Here is a 19254-nt window from a genome sequence, read left to right on the forward strand (position 1 = left end):
AATATCACCACTCTAAAGAGAAACCCAAGTTGAACCATTACACAGGGACATGCAAATACCGATCTGGTTTGGTGGCTGCACTGAGAAGTTGGGGGGGAAAAAACCAAACCACCAAACATTTTGTGTCAACCTGGAACATATTTCTTGGTTTTCCATGAAAATAAATAAAAAAGAAAGGGGTAGTTGGATTTTTTTTTTTTTTTGTCACAATATCCTGCTACTCTTTAAATAAAAGGCTACATTTCTTAATTACCAGTGTACTACAAAAAGAAGGAGGAAGTACAACAATTTCCATGAAAAGCTACAGACTTTTCAAGACATCCCACCTCCAAACTCCCAAAATAGTTTCTAAAAAATGTTTTCTTTTACTTTGGAACAAAAGCTTTGGTGAACAAAGTGAGGCTTCTTTTGAATGCACTGAGGAATTACTTTCAGTTATAGGAAAATAAACACGTACAAAGGAATGTTAAAAGGTAAATAACTTTATATATATATAAACTGGAATATATTGTAGGTTATGACATTATTTTCGAGACCGAGGTTTGGATCCTTGAAATTTACACTCAGTTTGAGACAACTGTAAGAGTTTTTCCTTTAATGAAGTTTGATAGATGAATTGAGACAGTCTATTGTGGTTTTGGCACACTGTCCTGCCTCTCAACTTTAATGGCCATAAGATGAACCTCAGTGCATGAAAAAGAGCCTCTATTCTTAATTTTGAAATGTTGCAAAATGACACGGAAAATGAAAACTCTTATTTTCCCATACTGAAAAGTACAGATGCACTCTGAATTAACATTAATCAGAATAGCAAGCAATGGTACCTAAATGCAACTTTTCATAGTTTAAAATTATTAGAAACATTGTTTTGACTGCTAAGGCAGGGAGACAGCAATGCTGCTCCTAGGGAAAAAAAAACCAAAACATCATCATTCACCTCCCAAGCAGGCAAACACTAGGTGCTTTTGAAGCCTTTTAAGATACTGCAAGAAAAAGTGCTTTCCAGGTAACTCATCTAGCAAGTTTGTGGCATGACTTAGTTGAAAGCTGTTCCAAGACGTCAGATAAGTAAACCACAATTTAGAGGAGAGCTTTGAGAATGCAATTTTCTCAAAATTGAGAGAAACAACCAAGTGATTCAATTGAAAAAATTGCTTTCTTGGGCCAACTTCCTTTTGGAAGGGAGCTGAGAATTCCATTCCAAAAGATAAGCCATAGAAAAATACTAGGAAGAGTTTTTACATGTATAGATGAGTTTGGCTAGCCAGTCACTGAGGAACGTGAGTGAAAGAAATCTTCATTCTGAATCTTAGCTAGTATTTTCTCAAAACAAACAAAAAACCAACACAAAGCAAACCACAAAACCCCCCACCCAGTAAGATGAACACACAGGCACTGAAGCACACACATGAGTTGCCACTGGTGATCACACTATTTGAACTGCTTTGGTATGAACATGTCCTTTTCTCCAATAATTGACTGAAAGGTTGTGCGTACAGCATTAGAAGTCCATGTTTTCGAAGTTTAGCACAGAAAAACAGATCAAGTTTCTTTTGAATTTTTTCCCTATATTTATATTTTCCCACTTTGACACAACACTTTCCTGTACTTTTCTTTAAAAGTGTATATTTTAAAACAAATCATATCAAACAATTCAAGCAATTGGATTTAAATTTCTATGGACAAGCAAAGTTATAAGAAGTCGTCCTGACAAAGTCATTGTAAAGATGCAACAGGAATAATGAATACAGTTTTCTATACAATTTTATTTATTTCAACTGTGCCTTCTGTAAATAACTGATTCAATTTCTTTGATTAAGTAAAGGAGAAAATAAATTCCTTTAGTTTTCACAGGTAACGGGAGGATGATCCCCCTCTCTACAGACTGTCTTGGAATTTAACATGAATAAGAGATCTTCAACATTATGCATTACCATTTCAGCAGGAAATGCAAACTGAAAGACCACAGAATTAATCAAAACCTCTTTTAAATGGATTAATTAAAAAACCCAAAACAACAACTTCATATATTTAGTTCTCAAAGCAGCTTCCATTCCACATTTAAGTCTTATAAGTATCTGAACATTTTAATCACTGTACATATGAGCTGGAGCTTAGATGCCTTCCAGACAAATATAAAGTTGTAGCCAGAGATTAAAAAACCAAATCAAAACTGGAGCAGAGGGAAATAAAACTCTACATTCTCATATCGCACAATTCAAGTTTATTCCATTCATTCTTGCAACACAAACTTAAAAATACAGTATCATTTAGCATTCTGATGTCTATGAACCATGATAATGATGAACCCAACTGTGTCAAAACAGTTAACAATGGTGAAAAGAGGAAGTCAAATATCAAAATGCACAGAGCACTAGTTTTCTTCTGTCACTGCGTAGAAAGATGATTGTTTATCCATTTACAAAATATAATTAAGACAAGTTCATTTTGAAATTTCGCATGCAACACTGCAATTGCTTGCCTAGGACACTCCATTCTTACCAGCCTCTTCTACAAATAATTCAATCTTATGTTAAAGGATAGAGTTCCATTTGATTATCATACTCCTTTTCCCATTTGCTCCCCTTAAGAAAAAGGAGCAGAGGGTATTAAATTCAAAATATACTTCAGGTTATAACTTATTGAGCACAAATTTCAAAGAGAAAGGTTTAAGAACAGAGTAGATTTCCAAGTATATGAGATTCCAGTCTGAGAAAGTATTAAGTTCTGTTTATAGAATATAAAATGATTTATGGTTTCGTATTTTCATCTAGTTAGGACCTACTCAAAGACAGAGGCAGCCACCCATTAATTTTTCCATAATATAGCTAACGAGAAGGGAAGAAATGAACAAGCCCAGTTTCTAGACAACTAAAAAAGCATAAGCTTTTATCATTACTTTTTTTTTAATCCTGGGCAAAATGATCAATTACCTCTTAAGTAGTGCAAAAAGCAAAAAAGTATTTCTTCTTTATGAGCCAAACATTAAATGCCATCTTTTAACTATCTCAAAAGGCAGCTTGGGTATATATTACAGCCAAATTAACACTTGTCTCACTGAAGTCTGCATTTTTTTTTTCAAGTGAAGTAAGAAAAAAATCAGGTGTCTACATAATTGTAGAAAAAGGGAGGCAAAATTGCCTCAGTGAATCACCAGAAGAGTTAGTACAAAGACGATGTTCATTTACTATAATGCTCAGTTGATTGAGAGTCAATGAGAGTTGAAGGGAAGGGCAGGAAAGAATGCAGAGGAAAAACCCAAAAAAATCCAAAAGCACTACGGCCAGACAACTCGACACTAATTAACACAAAAAACTTGAATAATCAAGTTTTCCACATAAGAACAGATTGCAGTTTTCTAGACTAGTATTTCAATAGCTAAGTATTTAGTAGCATAATACGGAGGCAAATTTATGCCAAAGATTGTTACTTTCATAGCTGAATAAAGAATTAAACCTATAGTCTGTGTTCACACTGTTACAATGACATGACAATCCAGCACTGATCAGAGATAAGATTAAACAGTTCTCTTTAAATAGTCATTAAAAGCCCTGTTCACCAAACATGCTTGTTCTTTTATCAGCAGCTCACCGACTGATTTATCACTGATTTCCAACCCTTCTGCTCTTCCTTGCCACTCATCTCCAAGAAGCAAATAGTAATTGCACTGTACAGTTCATGGCCAGAGTTGTTTTCTCCATTGCTTTTCTTATGGAATGTGTACACGTAAATCAGTTTCTGCTCTCATTTTACAGTTTAAATGCAAGGCTTTTTATAGCTGAGACATTCAATCATAATATGCAACATATGATTCAAGTAAAACTAAGTCTCCATTAAATATGAGTGGTAGTCACTAGCCTACTTCTATGTAACTTCTCACTTTCAACAGCGATATCAAAATAATACCAGCTACTTTTGTTTAAGAATTCAGCATGAGACATTATATACATTTGTTTTCTGTATTCTGTACGTTATCAGAAAGTTTGAAATCTGTATTCAAAAAAGAGGAAGATGTACAGTTTGTGGTATACACTTTTCTGTTATAAAACTTGTTATTCAATTTTGGGTGAATCAGCAGTCTAATGAAAATTTTCAAGATGAAACCCAGAAGTTCAGACATTCCTGAGGACTGTAAGATGTGACAGAATCCCTACAACATCATTTAATACCTTCCCATGAATTATCAAGGCTGTCATAGTACTGTCATACTTACTGGTACAGCAAATCTTATCTAAAAGTCCATGGATAATGTAGTATGGTTGCACTGGGAATTTTCACAACAAGCTCCATGCCTTAATGAACTTTAAGAGGTTCATTCAGCCAACAATAAAATGCCAATTCAAAGATATGCAGAATTAAAAGTTTGGGTTCTTCCCTCCGGTAGTTAGAGCAAGACTTCTACTTGTACGTCTTCCTGTTCCTACCACCCAAACTTAGAAAGCTGACACGTATCTTTAAAGTTTACCAGAAAAGTTCAGCATCAATATTCACCTAACATGAATGTCCAAATAGTTATTGTTAGTTTTCCACATCTGACTTCATTATCCTTGTGTACCAGCCTGTAGCTTTTGCACGTGTCTAAATTTTATGACACTAAGTAAAGAAATTCTATCTTACAATCCTTTTGGAAATAACTACAGTGACATTTTGAACTCTCTCAAGAACAGTTGCTTAAAATGTCTGCCCTGGACTAGAACAAATATGGGAAAAAAATCCAAAAGTACCTTGGCAGATATTCTGGAGTGTAACACCACAATGCCTCAACTGATCTTTCCTGGTTTACTTGAGTCAGGAAAACATTAGTGTGACATCCAATTAGTCAATATAAAGAACAGCTCCAATAACTAGTATCAAAAGTCCTCAAAACTGCAACAAAAGCTTTAGGCAGAATAAGAATAAAGCTACCTGCTGAGAGAGAAGAGAGAAAAGCAACCCAGCCACCCTACATTACTACACTTCAGATTATGGCAGACACTAATAGCATGGGACTATTGTCTCCTTCACAATTAGTTTCAGGTACATAGCACAGTACTTCCATCTAAAGGAATCTTTCAACAAAAATCTTAGTACTAACCTAGGAGGTTTACAAGCCAAAAATTCAAGATCATGGTCTGTCTTCCTTCTTCCATTTTCATGAGAAATGGGAAGAGATTGTGCACTGACAAGAAGTGCTACAGGAACACTGTTCCTAATAGTTTTCAACCCTTTCCAAACAGATTATCTTTGATACAAGCCCCTAACTAGTCTGATTCATGAAGAATTTCCCTCCCCCCCAGAGTATTTAGCTGAAGAAGCTGGAAGATGCAAAGAGTGACAGACAGGCAGCAGTGTGAGGCCACAAGAGAGGCATTTAAGATATCAGTCCATCCGTCACTGAAGAAGAGTTTTGATTGCCTGGTTGTCAGTGGCTTCAAAGGCAGTTAGTCCATCTGGGCCTTTCACAGTCTTATCAGCACCCTGTAAAGACATTGAGAAGGACTGTCAATTCACAAGGCCAGGCTGTATTAGTATTAAGCGTGTCACAACAGTTATTTACCTTGGATAGTTATATTAATTACATACGGCTTTCTAGTGCAGTGCATTGTTTTCATTTAGAAACCAAACCGCCAAGATTCATGTACAAAACTATCTGGCATGCAGCTAATCTAAGTTTCAAACTTTGTAATTAGAAATAAAAAGTCACATAACTTTTGTCACACAGCAAGTTGCAATATCAACAAATTATCAATTAATCTTAGATAGAAACAGAAGGATTTTTTGTTTGTTTGTGTTTCCAGCAACTACTCTTATGAATGCAAGAATTCAGCGTTACGCACTTGATGAAATCTGTGGTGCAAAAAGCTTTTTCACATGCTAAATTAGACAGTTAACATCTGGAAGTGCTTACTTATTCTATTAAAAATATAAAATCATCCTATTTTCTTTCTATATCATAAAAGACTACATCCATCTAGGATTGTGCTTCTCTCCCATTTTGAAAAAATCCCTATTGCTACATACATAACAACAACCACCAAACCATGAAATCACTCCAAGTCCAAAACTGATAAAGTTTGTTTTGAATGAGCTATGCATACAACTAAAAGGCAACAAAACAGAATGGGGAGACAACAGAAGTATAGAGGATAACAGAAATGCACCAACTAGACAAAGTGCAGAATAGCAAGCACAAACACAGCCTCAGTGCTAGGATTATGGAAGGACAGAAGAAGAAGAGAAGCAGAGAGTGATTAGCTACTTATGTTTGAGCACTGTGCAGTCATATACCTAAAAAGGAAAACCCAGATTAGATTGTAAATAGGGTAGTTAAAGGGATAAAAATTATTAGAGAACACAGGACTGACTACAGAAATAGAGAGATGTTTCCTGAAAATAAGGTTAGACTCCAGAACAACTTTTCTTGAGAAGATAGGCAAGTGTAAGACCTTTTAAATATGTATATTTGCTCAATCAAAATGACAGGAAAAAAGACTGTGGGTACAAGGCATACTTTTTCAAGAGCATGTACTACAGAGATTTGTCTTTCTGTATAAACCCTCTGTAGAAGAAGTACAAATCCTTTCTCACACTACAAGGAAGTGCACAGATTAATAGTTACTATTAAGGACACCCAATCGCTTTTTAAGAACATAATGGACCGAGAAGTTCCAGAGGTTCTTTACTGATAAAATATTATACACATAAAGCCCCACTAAATTTCCATACATACTACCACGTCTGTTCCCAAGACAATTCTCAGCCTAATAAGCTTCCCATTGTAACTGTTTCCAAAAATCTAATAAACTGGATCTGATATTAGAATGAATCATAGAATGGTTTGGGTTGGAAGGGACCTTAAAGATCATCGAGTTCCAGTTTCCACTAGACCAGGTTGCTCAAGCCCCATCCAACCTGGCCTTGAACACTTCCAGGGATGGGGCATCCACTTCTCTTGGAAATCTGTTCCACTGCCTCACCACCTTCATTGTAAAGAATTTCTTCCTTGTATCTTATCTCTTTCAGCTTAAAGCCATTACCTCTTGGCCTATCACTACATGCCCTTGTACAAAGTCCCTCTCCAGCTTTCTTGTAGGCCTCCTTGAGCTACTGGAAGGCTGCCATAAGGGCTCCCCAGAGCCTTCTCTTCTCCAGGCCGAAGAACTCTTAACTGTCTCAGCCTACCTCTGATAATTTTTGTGGCCCTCGAATGGACTTGCTCCAACAGCTCCATGTCCATATGCTGGGGCCCCCAGAGCTGCACACAGTACTACAGGTGGGGTCTCATGAGAGAGTGGGTAGATGGGGAGAATCACCTCCCTTGAATGGCTGGCCAGGCTTCTTTCGATGTAGCCCAAAAAGCTGACCATATTCTAGGCTGCAAGCTTACATTGCCAGGCCATGTTGAGCTTATCAACCAAGACCCCCAAGTCTTTCTCTTCAGGGCTGCTCTCGATACATTCTCTGCCCAGCCTGTATTTGTGCTTGGGATTGCCCCAAAAGTCATGTGCAGAACCTTGCAATTGGCCTTGTTGAACTTCATGAGGTTTGCATGGGCCCACCTCTCAAGTCTGTCGAGGTCCCACTAGACAGCATCCCTTCCCTCCACCGTGTTGACCACACCACACAGATTGGTGTCATCAAACTTGCTGAGGGTGCACTCAACCCCAAATTGCTATGATCTGCTACCAATACTACTTTTCACATCATAAAATATCTCCCTCAAACACCTGAATATTCACAAGTAATCTGCCATTCTAAAAAGATGTGTTTACAGTGGTTTCTAAGGCTGTGTTTGGTGGCAGTCAGCTGTGGAGGCAGGGAGACATGCTTCTGCTATCAGGGAAAGAGCCTGAGAAAATGAAATTATATTGGGAACTCCAGTAAAGAATTTAGAGGGGGATATTTATAATTGCAGTAACTCCTTCCAAGCAGCTCATTTTCTCTAGTACCTTTCAGGAAGCAGAACACATACAAAACATTTAGTGCACATGTAACAAATTCACTCCAGGACAGGTGCAAGCCTAACATTTACATCTCTCCTGTTACCGTGTAACATCCTCATCCCAAACAGTAGGCTCCACAGTGCAGTATCACTGTTCTACTCAGCATGAACATGAGCTGAATCATTCTGTTCCTAAGAAGTGACATTGTAAACACACACTTAGGCTGAAACCACTGAAACTCATCGCTTGTGAAACATTTATTTTTTTTTCTCCTGAAAAAAACACAACTGAGAGATTTAATAGGTATTTTAACAGTTGCAATCTTGGCTGTCCTAGAAGAAGAAAGGCAACCATGAAAGAAGTAATGGCTTCTTTTGCAGGTGTTGGTTGTTTCTACTGCTTAGATAGCACTCTCAAATTAGAATCCATATGGAAATCAAAGGGCTTCAAAGCTGTTCTTTGATGTTAAGCTCAGAAAACCCGAAGGAACTCAGACTTGAAGGAAAATGGAACTATGCAGTAACTGACCAACTGTATTCATCTTGAATCAGAGTTTAAAGAACTTATAAACCTCTCCACCAACGTACCAGCATTTTGGGTATAAAAAATATAACTGTTAAAAGTTCTCTTCATACTTAAAAGTTACTGCAGCTAATTTAGACATAGGACTGCTTTCCACCCTCATGCACATTTGTACTTCAGAAAAGTTACAGATATACAAGTCCTGACTTTCTAAAACAGCTTTACTGAATGTAGGATAAGAGGATCATGATTACCTAAGGAGGACACCGTTTAATAAACTCTGTGTTAATAAATTAGGAGAATGGCCCCTTAGCTAGGCTGAAAGATTTCTGCCTGCATTTAATATAATGAGAAGAAATAATAAAGTTCAGGTCAATAGGACTTTAATTTTCAGAAGTACAACACTGCCTGGAAGCAAGTTTAATGAAAAGTTATAGAAGTATGATGATTCTACAGTATTCTCTACTTCCTCAGAATAAAGAGTATTAACAGATTATGTTTGCATTTATGTTGTTTTCTTAAATTACACACAGAAATACATATAAACTCTTCTTTCCTTGGCAGGGTGATAACAAACAAGAATGTCTGCCCTCTTACGCCACTGAGCAAATCACAAGCGTTAAACATGCTCTGAAGGCAGTAAAATAGCTGCTAGGGTAACACTGCAGTTCAGGGGGAAAAAACCAACAAACAGCAACCCCAAAACATGAAGGCAGCAAAGGCAATGCAGAGCTGTCACCAAACCCTGTGAAACTGGAACTAAGGGCACTTAGTTAAGCTGGTAGAAGATTGGTACTCAGAATGAGTTGCCAGATGAAACTATGAAGGCAGATGTCTGTTTGTTCAAAAAAGGATATGGATTAATTCAGGCACAACAAATTATAACATTTCTTAAAGGGGATAGATAAGCGTACCTCTGAAGTCCCTAATACAACTATGAATGAGGGGAACAGGTGAGCAGAAGTGCTCATACTCACATCCCTTCCCAAATGTCATCCCTTCTGCCACCGTCAGAGGTGAAAAAAAAAAGTGCTAAATTGCCTAACTCAATAGGATATTTTTTAACATGCTTTTAGTAAAAAGCAGAGATCAAATTGCATTAGATATTTAAAATCTAAAAAACCCAGAACTATCTTGAAAACTGAGCAAATGGGTGTGATTTGTCAAATCTTTTGCAACAAACCTCATCCTCCATTAGAAGCATTCAAAACAGTTTGTTTATTGTAACATCGCAGTGGCTTCTACACTAAAAATCTTTTTAAATTACAATCTCAAAAACAAGATTCTTAAAGAAAAACATTGAACAATTTGAATTTTGTATATTTTTGCTTTTCAAATAGGCATCCCTTAAATCTGCTATTCCTAAAGAAGCTAAAAGTCAACTGAAATACAGTGATGTTGCTTCAGTCCAGTTTTTAGTACTCATTACTTAATCTGTTACTTTGTTCTGTAGAATGCTGGCACATAAGATGAGCAAAATAAAACTTTGGTGTTTTGGAAAACAATTCAGTTCAGACTTTGTCAAAAGCTACTAAAAATTAATTTTCTCCCCAGTAGTAGAATATGGTCCACTATTATGTTACTTAACATTATTAATAGTTCTGAAAAGACAGAGGTGAAAAAAATGAACAAAAGATAGGTCAATTCTGCTTCATTTTGAGGTCACAACATGCTGCAAACAACTTCACTGTTTAAAATTATAAAGACTATTTTAATATACCTCAAATTCCTAGAAAAATATTTTTAAGATTAATAAAAAGGAATAACTTCTGTTTATGTAGTAGTAGGACAAGCCCAACCTCTGAACTTTAAGCAGGAAATGCTCTTTAGACCAACTGTAGTTACTTTCATCTATTACAGTAAGTGAGAGCAAAACATTTTCAACTGAAACTCAGACGCTGATAGAGCAGTTTTAGATATCACAGCCTCCACAGGTGTGCTCATGGTGATGTCCGTGGTATAATATTACACACACTTTCATGAACTTGAAAAATATCCTACAAATTCCCAGAACTATTTCTAGGCTATTTACTGTATTGGTAAGACTTGATAGTTTAAAAAGGAAGAATTATTAAAAAGGGCAGTTCTATAGGAATAGGCAACATGAATTCTTCAAAAGATATGTTTTAAAGGATACGGTATTTTGATTTCTAGCCTGACCAAAAAGAGTGTTTATTAGAAAAGCATGTCTCAACTCTGACTTAAGAGCATTTACACTACTTCTGGTAGCCATAACACCTTAAGATTTAACTCATTCTACTCTATTAAATTCACCTATCCCTTGTTGATGACAGTAAAAACCATCTTCACCCATTGTTTATTTCAGTACCTGAGTCTTTCGATTTTTAAGAATTAATATGACACTGTATATTACCTACTGGTAACTGTAGGTTAATTAAGCTTTTTGGAGGCTGATCTAGCATACATGTAGCAGCTGTTTGTTAATCTAAACATCAAAATCTTGTGCCCAAATGGAAGGTAAAGTCTTCTCTAATGTACAGAAAAGTTTCAAGGGTAAAACCTCACATTTTAATTCCCACCCCCCCCTTAAATGTTTTACAGTTTTATAACAACTTTGTGATTTCAGACCAGCATTGGAGCTTTAACCCTTATAGATCTGGAAGGAGTGACACTCCTTGAACGTTTTAAACATGCCAACAAAAACTTTGGTTTTAATCTTTAACTTTAAATTGTCACATTATCGATGTTTTAGTTTAGTTGATATTGGGCAGACCTGAACCACCAGAGATGGCCACAACTGTGCTATGTTGAAAACCATTTAATGAATCCAATCTGTGAAAATCATGGCAGTAATTGATTATGGTTGATCACTATGATTAGCACAATAGCAGTGCTTGAAACCACTCGATCAACTGTAATCTCAATTTTTGAAGTTTTAAAACTACATTTAAGTTTCTTATGTAATAAATCAAACTGAGCATTACTGATTCCAAAATTATAATATCTAAACAAGGCATCAGGAAACTCTCACTGAAATGATAACTTCAGAAGAAAGCATGTAATAAAGGCCCTTTTGAGAAACTCCTTTGGAAGATTTATGTTAGGTGTTTTTCAGTTATCCTGTGCATGCACTGTAATTATGAAAGCAAAGTCTTATAACTATTTCACTTTGTTTTGAACAATGCAAGTTGTTTTATTTATGCAATGTAACTGTATGTTGTTTATATCTGTTTTTTTCATATTGGAAAAAGTGTCTAAACTTGAATACCAACAGACATTATTGTAATATGTGAAGCTACAGTTCAAAGTACCTTAATCATAAAACTGTAATTCAACAAAATGTTTTTTACTATGCTTCATGAATAGAAAAAAATGCAAAATATTGGGGATCAAATCTATCCAACCATTCTAATGGGTGAAGACTCAGGTTTTAGGTTTGGGGTTTTTTTCCCCCTCTAAAACACTGTCAACAACTTCAACATGGACAAAGGATTTACCAGAGTGAAAACAACATTCTAGAGCTGTGTGCTTTCTGAAGCTGCAAAGTAACTGCTTAAAACTGCTGGAGTACTCATTTGCAACCACTAATGAATATTTAAATCACATTTCAAAAACTTCCTATAAAACCTACCAGAAAATTCCATCAGATGGTTCTTTTTTTCAGTACTTATTTCACCATTTTTGATGAATGTACTTTCCAAGGTCAAACCAAATGTTAAGGGATTACTTGCCTTTCACAGATCACACTTTAAATGTTTGCAGGATTCTAAGAAGAAACTTAATAGCTAAATCACTTGGTTTGGGGAGCTCTTAATACACCTCCAGAGACAGTGACTTGAAAAGCTAAAGTGTTAAAACACAGACAAGATTATGGAAGGAGTTCTGCAGTTTTCCTGTTGCTCCAGTTTTAATATGCAGCCAAATTCTACAGAATCACCAGCTGGTTTAGAAAATGTTAAATATGTCATAATTTGGAGCCACAGTTGACGCAAAACAGAATTTAATGCATTCTTAGGGGCGTAGTGGGAGGGAAGAGGCAGGGAATAAGATCTATTAAATCTAAACTTACCCAGAAGTAATCAGTTCCAGTTCCCTGAAACTGCACAAGGGAGGTATAGCAGCACGGTATACTCTGTTCTGGCAGGTATAATATTCTAGACTTTCTTACTTCTACCAGTGAAACCCCTCCTCTGAGCATGGAACTACAGCTTTTTTTCAAGCATCTATTTTGCTTCCCACCTCCTTGAAGTCTCATGCTACCTACAGTTACAGCTGAATATTACTTCCCATACAAAGGTTAAAACCACTGTTATTAACCTGAACTGGTATTCAGATTTTGCCCTGCCTATTTCTTTGTAAAGATTTTTAATAATTTTATTTTCATTGCTAAAATGAAGCAATGATACGCTTTTTTTTCTTAGAAAATGCATATATTTGACTACAGGTACATTTCCCAGACAATGAAACTGTGCATTCGGACAACGTGATTCCCTGTGATCAGGTACTTCCAGACACCCTCCCAAAATAAGCTTCTAGACAAATTTAATTTTCCACAGACCTTATACTGCACAGCTAAGGGATTCAGACTTGCATGGAAACAAAACAAAAACAACAAAAGGAATATGGCTGTGGCAAAAGTTATGCAAAGGCTAAATAACCTTTAGCTTGACTATTTTCTTTTCATAGAAGAAAAGTTGTAAGGCTGCATTAATCCCTCAGATACAACAATATCTCAGCTACCTGCTGCCAAATGACAATAGCTAGTGCTTTCTTTAGTTTACTGAAACTAGTAAAAATCAAATCAGGCTTTCAAAATGATGATGACAAACAGGCTTGCAAAATATTTTCCCCAGTTCTTCAAGAATAAACATGAAGTATGGTAATAGAGGGAAACAGACCAGTTGTGCCTTTGCAATTAATAGTATAAAGCAAGTGTGGGTATAAGGGACACTACAGGGCTAGCTAAAGGGACTTCATCCTTCCCATCTGCTCCATGTCTCTTATTCTCAAATTTCATCTGAAATTCATTCATCTCCTACAGAAACTGTCAGAACAGTCAGCTGAGCAAGTATTTAGTACGTGGCAACAAGCAAACACCACCTGCCATTTACAAGGGAACAACACAGAGATGAGGTGAGCAGTAAAACAGAGAAACTAGGTTCTATCGTACATCTGCAAAAACTGTAATCAAACCCAGGAGGCCACCCTCTAGAACAGGCAGGTCACATTGCAAAAGCACTGAGAAAAATTTCCAAGGCAGCAGCTGAAGTGAAACTGATGATACCTCCGTTCTGTCTCTTGATTTGGCACCAGCATTTCTCCAATTCCGTAAACTAACACAAGGAGCTAAATCCACAACAGAACTTTAATTTAAAACCACTACAGGACACCACAAACTAAACTTCTGAAGACAACTCAGGTGTTTGGCCGAGCAGATTTAAATGTGACTGCACATTGGCTGTATGTTACAAAGCATGCAGTGGCAATGCCTACTTAATTAGGTCACCCTCCATCTCCACAGACCCTTATCAATCCTGACAAGGCTACTGAGGTTTTTTTTTTTGTAAAGTCTTGCTAGATTCCTCACTCATTTCCAAACGCTGCCATACAAAATCCATTTTAGGGGACTGGTAATAGTGTAGAGACTCCTCAGACCATTGAATGTTTTGTCTTGTCAAACTATAGCCTCAAAAGCTAATTTAATAATAGAATACTTCAAATTGCCCAAGGAAAGGGCCATTTATAGATCATATACCACACTTTTCCACTTTGTTTCTTCAGACAGCTGCAAATTAAATTGTATTTCCCTACTACAGTGTCATGGTTTAACCCTGGCTGGCAACCAAGCACCACAAAGCCACTCGCTCACTCCCCCCTGCCCCCCACAGGATGGGGGAGAGGACTGGAAAAGTAAGTGAGAAAACTCATGAACTGAGATAGACAGTTTAATAGGTAAAACAAAAGCCATACACGCAAACAGAGCAAAATAAGGAATTCATTCGCTACTTCCCATCAGCAGGCAGGTGTTCAGCCATCTCCAGGAAAACTGGCCTCCATCAGGCATAACAGTTACTTGGGAAGACAAATGCCGTAATACCAGATGTCCCCCCTTCCTTCTTCCCCCAGTTTATATACTGAGCATGACATCATATGGTATGGAATATGCCTTTGGCTAGTTTGGGTCAGCTGCCCTGGCTGTGTCCTCTCACAATTTCCCCTGCCCCTCCAGCCCTCTTGCCGGCAGGGCCTGAGAAACTAAAAAGTCATTGACTTGGTATGAACATCACCCAGCAGCAACCAAAACCATGAGTGCGCTATCAACATTGTTCCCACACCAAACCCAAAACACAGCACTGCACCAGCTACTAAGAAGAAAATTAACTCTATCCCAGGATATGCGGCCATGAATGCCCAGAACGAAATTATTCCAGAACTAAGGTTGATAGTTAGATCTTTTGAACTTTCAGAAAGAAGCTCATTTATGTAACTTAATAAACATTCAAGTCCTTGAAAGCCACAAGATTTAGACATAAGGCATGCAACACAACAACTCTCCCAGCAACAGTAATTTTACTCAGCTGACCAAACCTAGCCACAGGTAATGAATGGCGGTGATAATTTTGACCTGACAATGTACAGTTCTATTCCAGACTTGAACACCAGCATGATGGAAAGTTGAATACATTGAGGAATGGCAGACACTGAAGTTGTCCTTGAAGGCTTTCTATCAGCCAAGTCAGATAGTCATCTACTCCACAACAGTGCCATTCTTAAAAATGACTTGAAGATAACCTCTTGGGATCCCTTCCAGGCTTTTAAAAAATTATTTAATCTGCATGCTAGATATGGTTGAACCTGATTTCAGTTTTTCCTCAACATATTCCAACAAATACTGCAGAATAAAATAGAAAATTCTGCTTCTGAGACAGAGTGCTTATCAAGGTATCACCCTGCTATGGTACTGTCAAACCAGATCAGTGCTTCAGGGAGTTCTTGAGAATTTGAAACATCTCTCCTTCTACTGCCTTCACATAAAACTTCACATATGGTCAGCTCCCAGAGGAATCTTGCTTCCCCAGAAGCTGTGAAACCATTTGATTCTGATGCATTGCTAACCCCAGTGAACAAGAACAGGTTAGCTGGTTGTGACTATAGCAAGAATGCCTGGAAGCACTACTTGAAAGTTGGAATTGGCTTTATACTGCTTCTCAGAAAACAATCGGACAAAAAGCTAGTTTAGAAGTAGGAGCAATGTCTTTAGTCTTGCTCCTCCTGCTGTCAGTCCAAATACAGTCTAACACTTAAGTTTTCGGTAAGAAAGGAAAACACAGTTAATGTCACCTGTGTGTTCAATAAATGCATATAATTAGCATAACAAAACTCTTGCTTTATATAAGAAAAGTCCAAATGGGTCCACCAGCTTTATAATTAATAACAGCTTCTGAGGAAAAAAGGAGCATTTTCTCTCCAGACCAATGGAAGAACTGGTTTTTTACTTGTCTTTATAGTGTTTATTCTCTTCTGTTGAAAAGGGTGATAGGGAACAGAATTAGAACTATGTCATGTCATTTCTCCCACCTTACCACTAAAAGAGCAATGCATATAAAAGACAGTTTGACACATCACATCCAGTGGATTAGATAGATTTCAATGGATTCATAAAAGCTGTGTAGCTCAGATGTCATAACTACATGTCTAAAAAAATCCTAATCCTCAACTCTTGCAGGTGAGTGTCGATCTCTTCTCCTGAGTAACAAATGAGAGGAGAAGAGGAAATGGCCTCAATATCAGGGGAGGTTCAGAGTAGATATGAAGAAAAAATTCTTCACTAAAAGGATAGTCAAAGCATTTGAACAGGCTGCCCGTCTTCACTAAAAGGATAGTCAATTTAAAAAGGTGTGTAGACATGGCATTTAGAAACATGGTTTAGCAGTAGACTTTGCCAGTTTACAGTTGTACTCTGTGATCTTAAGGGTCTCTTCTGAACTAAATGATTCTATGATTCTATCAGTTCAGCTGTACATGGATGGCCAGTGATTCCCAGATAAACCACCAGCCTTCACTATTCCAAAAAAAGTCATTTGTATTTTAGACACAGCATCATCACAGCATTCAAATTCCATGTGTGATAAGCATTAGCTAAGAAAAATGAAACAGTCCTTTCTGAGGAATACCAAGAGCAAACTGCTTTATCATAGGAAAGTCCCGTTGAAAGTTAGTTGAAATTCCATAAAACAAATTGTTGCTTTAAGGGACAACAGTTGGTGTAATGTCTTCAACTATTAGTATAATCTACAGAAAATTCCAAGTCACATGACATACATGAAAAACTTTTGTAGAGACTGAACTGATAAGAGCCAGGATAGGTCCCCCAATGTCTTTCAAGTAAAGCCCTTATGAGTGTAACGTGTTTCTAACATGAGCTTTGAAGAAGCTCAGCTGTGTTTTACTGTGCAACTGCATGATCACCAGTATCAACAATAGAAAGCACAGGTTTGCAGCAGCCCACACTACTTCAACTTAAGATCAAGTGGCCATTCTAATAACTCTAGTCAGTTTAAGAGCTTAGAATCTTGATTCATGTCTCTATATGTATTTATTACCCTCTGAAAGTGAATTACGCCCAATTATTTTTAATTCGTTTACTGCTTTCAGTGGAAGGATGTTTAAAAAATGCTTTGCAGTCACACCATGTGAAAGAGTAAACAGCTTATTCCATCATATGAATGAATCTTCCTCAGTAACAGAGTTTACAAAAATCCTACAGTGTCATCTTGACTAAGCTAACCTTTTTCATAATTGATACTTTTATTAAGGTACATTTTCTGCATTTTATGTTCAATTAAGGTCTGAAACACTACTTGGAATGACCTTCCTCCTCTCAATAGTTCAAGAGTCTCACATGAAAAGTTTATGAACATTCCCACAACTCATAGTACTAGAAGGCAGTACAGAATGTTAACTTAAAACAATTCAATTCCCAAATCAACAACTGCATCCAACAATTATTTATAGTACATCTAATCTTATCAGATCAAGAACAATCTCTTCTTCCTTACAAAATTTTAACTTGATCAAACTGCTAGCTTTTTTATATTTGTAATATGCACATACACTAAGGAGATATGCATCACTGTGTTAATCAGTTCTCAGAACTTATGAAAGTACAAAATAATACTCGTTATTTTTGTTTTCCGGTTTAAATTATGTTAAGGAGGTTACTGACTTTAGTCCAAAAGCTTAAGGTATATGCTATTACAGAGGCCATGTATGCAAGAGATCAGCTAACAGGGTAAATGAAGGCAGCTGAAAGTAGGTACATGTAAAATAATGAAGCTTTTTAGCAGTAAATAGAAGTGTAATATTTCAAAAGCAACAAAGAACAGCTTTGAAGAAAAATCTTAAATATATTGATTGGTCCTTTTTTTTTTTCATTTGCAGTTCCATTACTTACATACACTAACATGAGACGTTCTTAATATTTTGCCTGTATTTGGAGTTACAATAATATACACCCATTCCAAAAGTAACTAGGAAAAACACTGAACAAAGTTAAACAGTAATTTTTAAAACTTTCAGTAAAGGTGGAACTACCTAAACTCCAAGGTATCCGCTGTCAAAGAACATTGAAAATACGATGTTACAAACTGTGTGACAACAGATGTTCAAACAAGGGTCGTAGGATAATTGTATTAAGAGAAAGAACAATCTCTTAATATAAGATGTGCCTCAGAGTGAGCTGATGAGCAAAGTTTCAGTTCATAAATACTTCATCAGCTAGCCCATGTGAATGGAAGCAATCAGATGTGGTACAACATTCAGCTCTGCATGAAGAAATCGTAAAGTAATATAGGCTTTCCCAAACTACTGAGTTGCAGGAACATTTTTCTAACCTCATCTCCTAGTCCAAGTTTAAGATTCTGCACACTTCGTAATATTGCCTGATCTTTATGACTCTTGAACTTAACCAATGCCATTGAAATTGTAGCAAGTACACAAATCAATACATTCTCACAAGCTGCGTGAAAAACAGCTGGTTCAGGAAGGACCTTAATCCTTAATGCCCTTGCTGACAGAGACTACTATGAATGCACAACCCTTACTAGCTGCCTGACAATTCATGTGTGAACTCAAGTTTTGAGGAATCTTATTTATTAATTGAGCAACTTAGAACACAAAACACTTCAGAACAGAAATGGAAAGAAATACAACATGGCAAAAGGGTAACTTTTCTTGTAATGTGTATATAATGATCCTAAATGAAGGATCAGTCCTCACAACAAGTTTAAGCAAGTTGGATGTACCACTTGAATCCTAAATTAACCCACACAGTATTTCTTCACAGAAAGGCATAACTAACATTAGACAGGATCAGAGAAGTGAAGAAAAGTGCAATTCATGCAGCATTAAGGCAGTTAAGGGAAACTTTACCTTCGAAGTGGCATATGAAAACATTACGCAGCATGAAATCCTTTGGTCACATTATATAAATTTGTTCATATACTGAAAACGCACTATTAACCTCTTTTCAATGTAAGTGAGGTGTTAACAAGAAGGAGCACATATGAATGGAGACAAAACATTGCCTGAATTAACTACTGCTTTGTGAAATGGATCACCTTTGTAATACAAATCAAAGGGAGAACAGAAACAGATCAAGTTTATTCTCCCCAGGACAAAATTTACAAACACTATTAATAGAGAAACTTGTCTTCCTACTTTTTACTTCCCCACACTCTGCCAACCCAGATGGGTTTTCAGTCATCTGGCAAAAGCAGGAGGGAAACCACACCTCTGAGCAATTTCACAGTGGAGATTCCATCACATGAAACACTTAAGCAGCTGCCAA

General features: G+C 36.8%; 1 protein-coding gene across 2 annotated transcripts in view; it reads right to left on the reverse strand.

The window, feature by feature from the left end:
- Positions 1–2207: 2207 nt before the first annotated feature.
- The window catches only part of MTPN (myotrophin), a 44011-nt gene continuing 26964 nt past the window's right edge, over positions 2208–19254 (reverse strand). For both annotated transcript variants that reach the window (XM_080391373.1, XM_080391374.1), the window contains exon 4: positions 2208–5457. In XM_080391373.1, coding sequence (XP_080247499.1) covers positions 5371–5457 — 87 coding nt within the window. In that variant the 3' untranslated portion in view covers positions 2208–5370. The remainder of the gene's footprint in view (positions 5458–19254) is intronic.

This window comes from Falco punctatus (genome assembly GCF_963210335.1).
Source record: "Falco punctatus genome assembly, chromosome: 6".
Lineage (NCBI taxonomy): Eukaryota > Metazoa > Chordata > Aves > Falconiformes > Falconidae > Falco > Falco punctatus.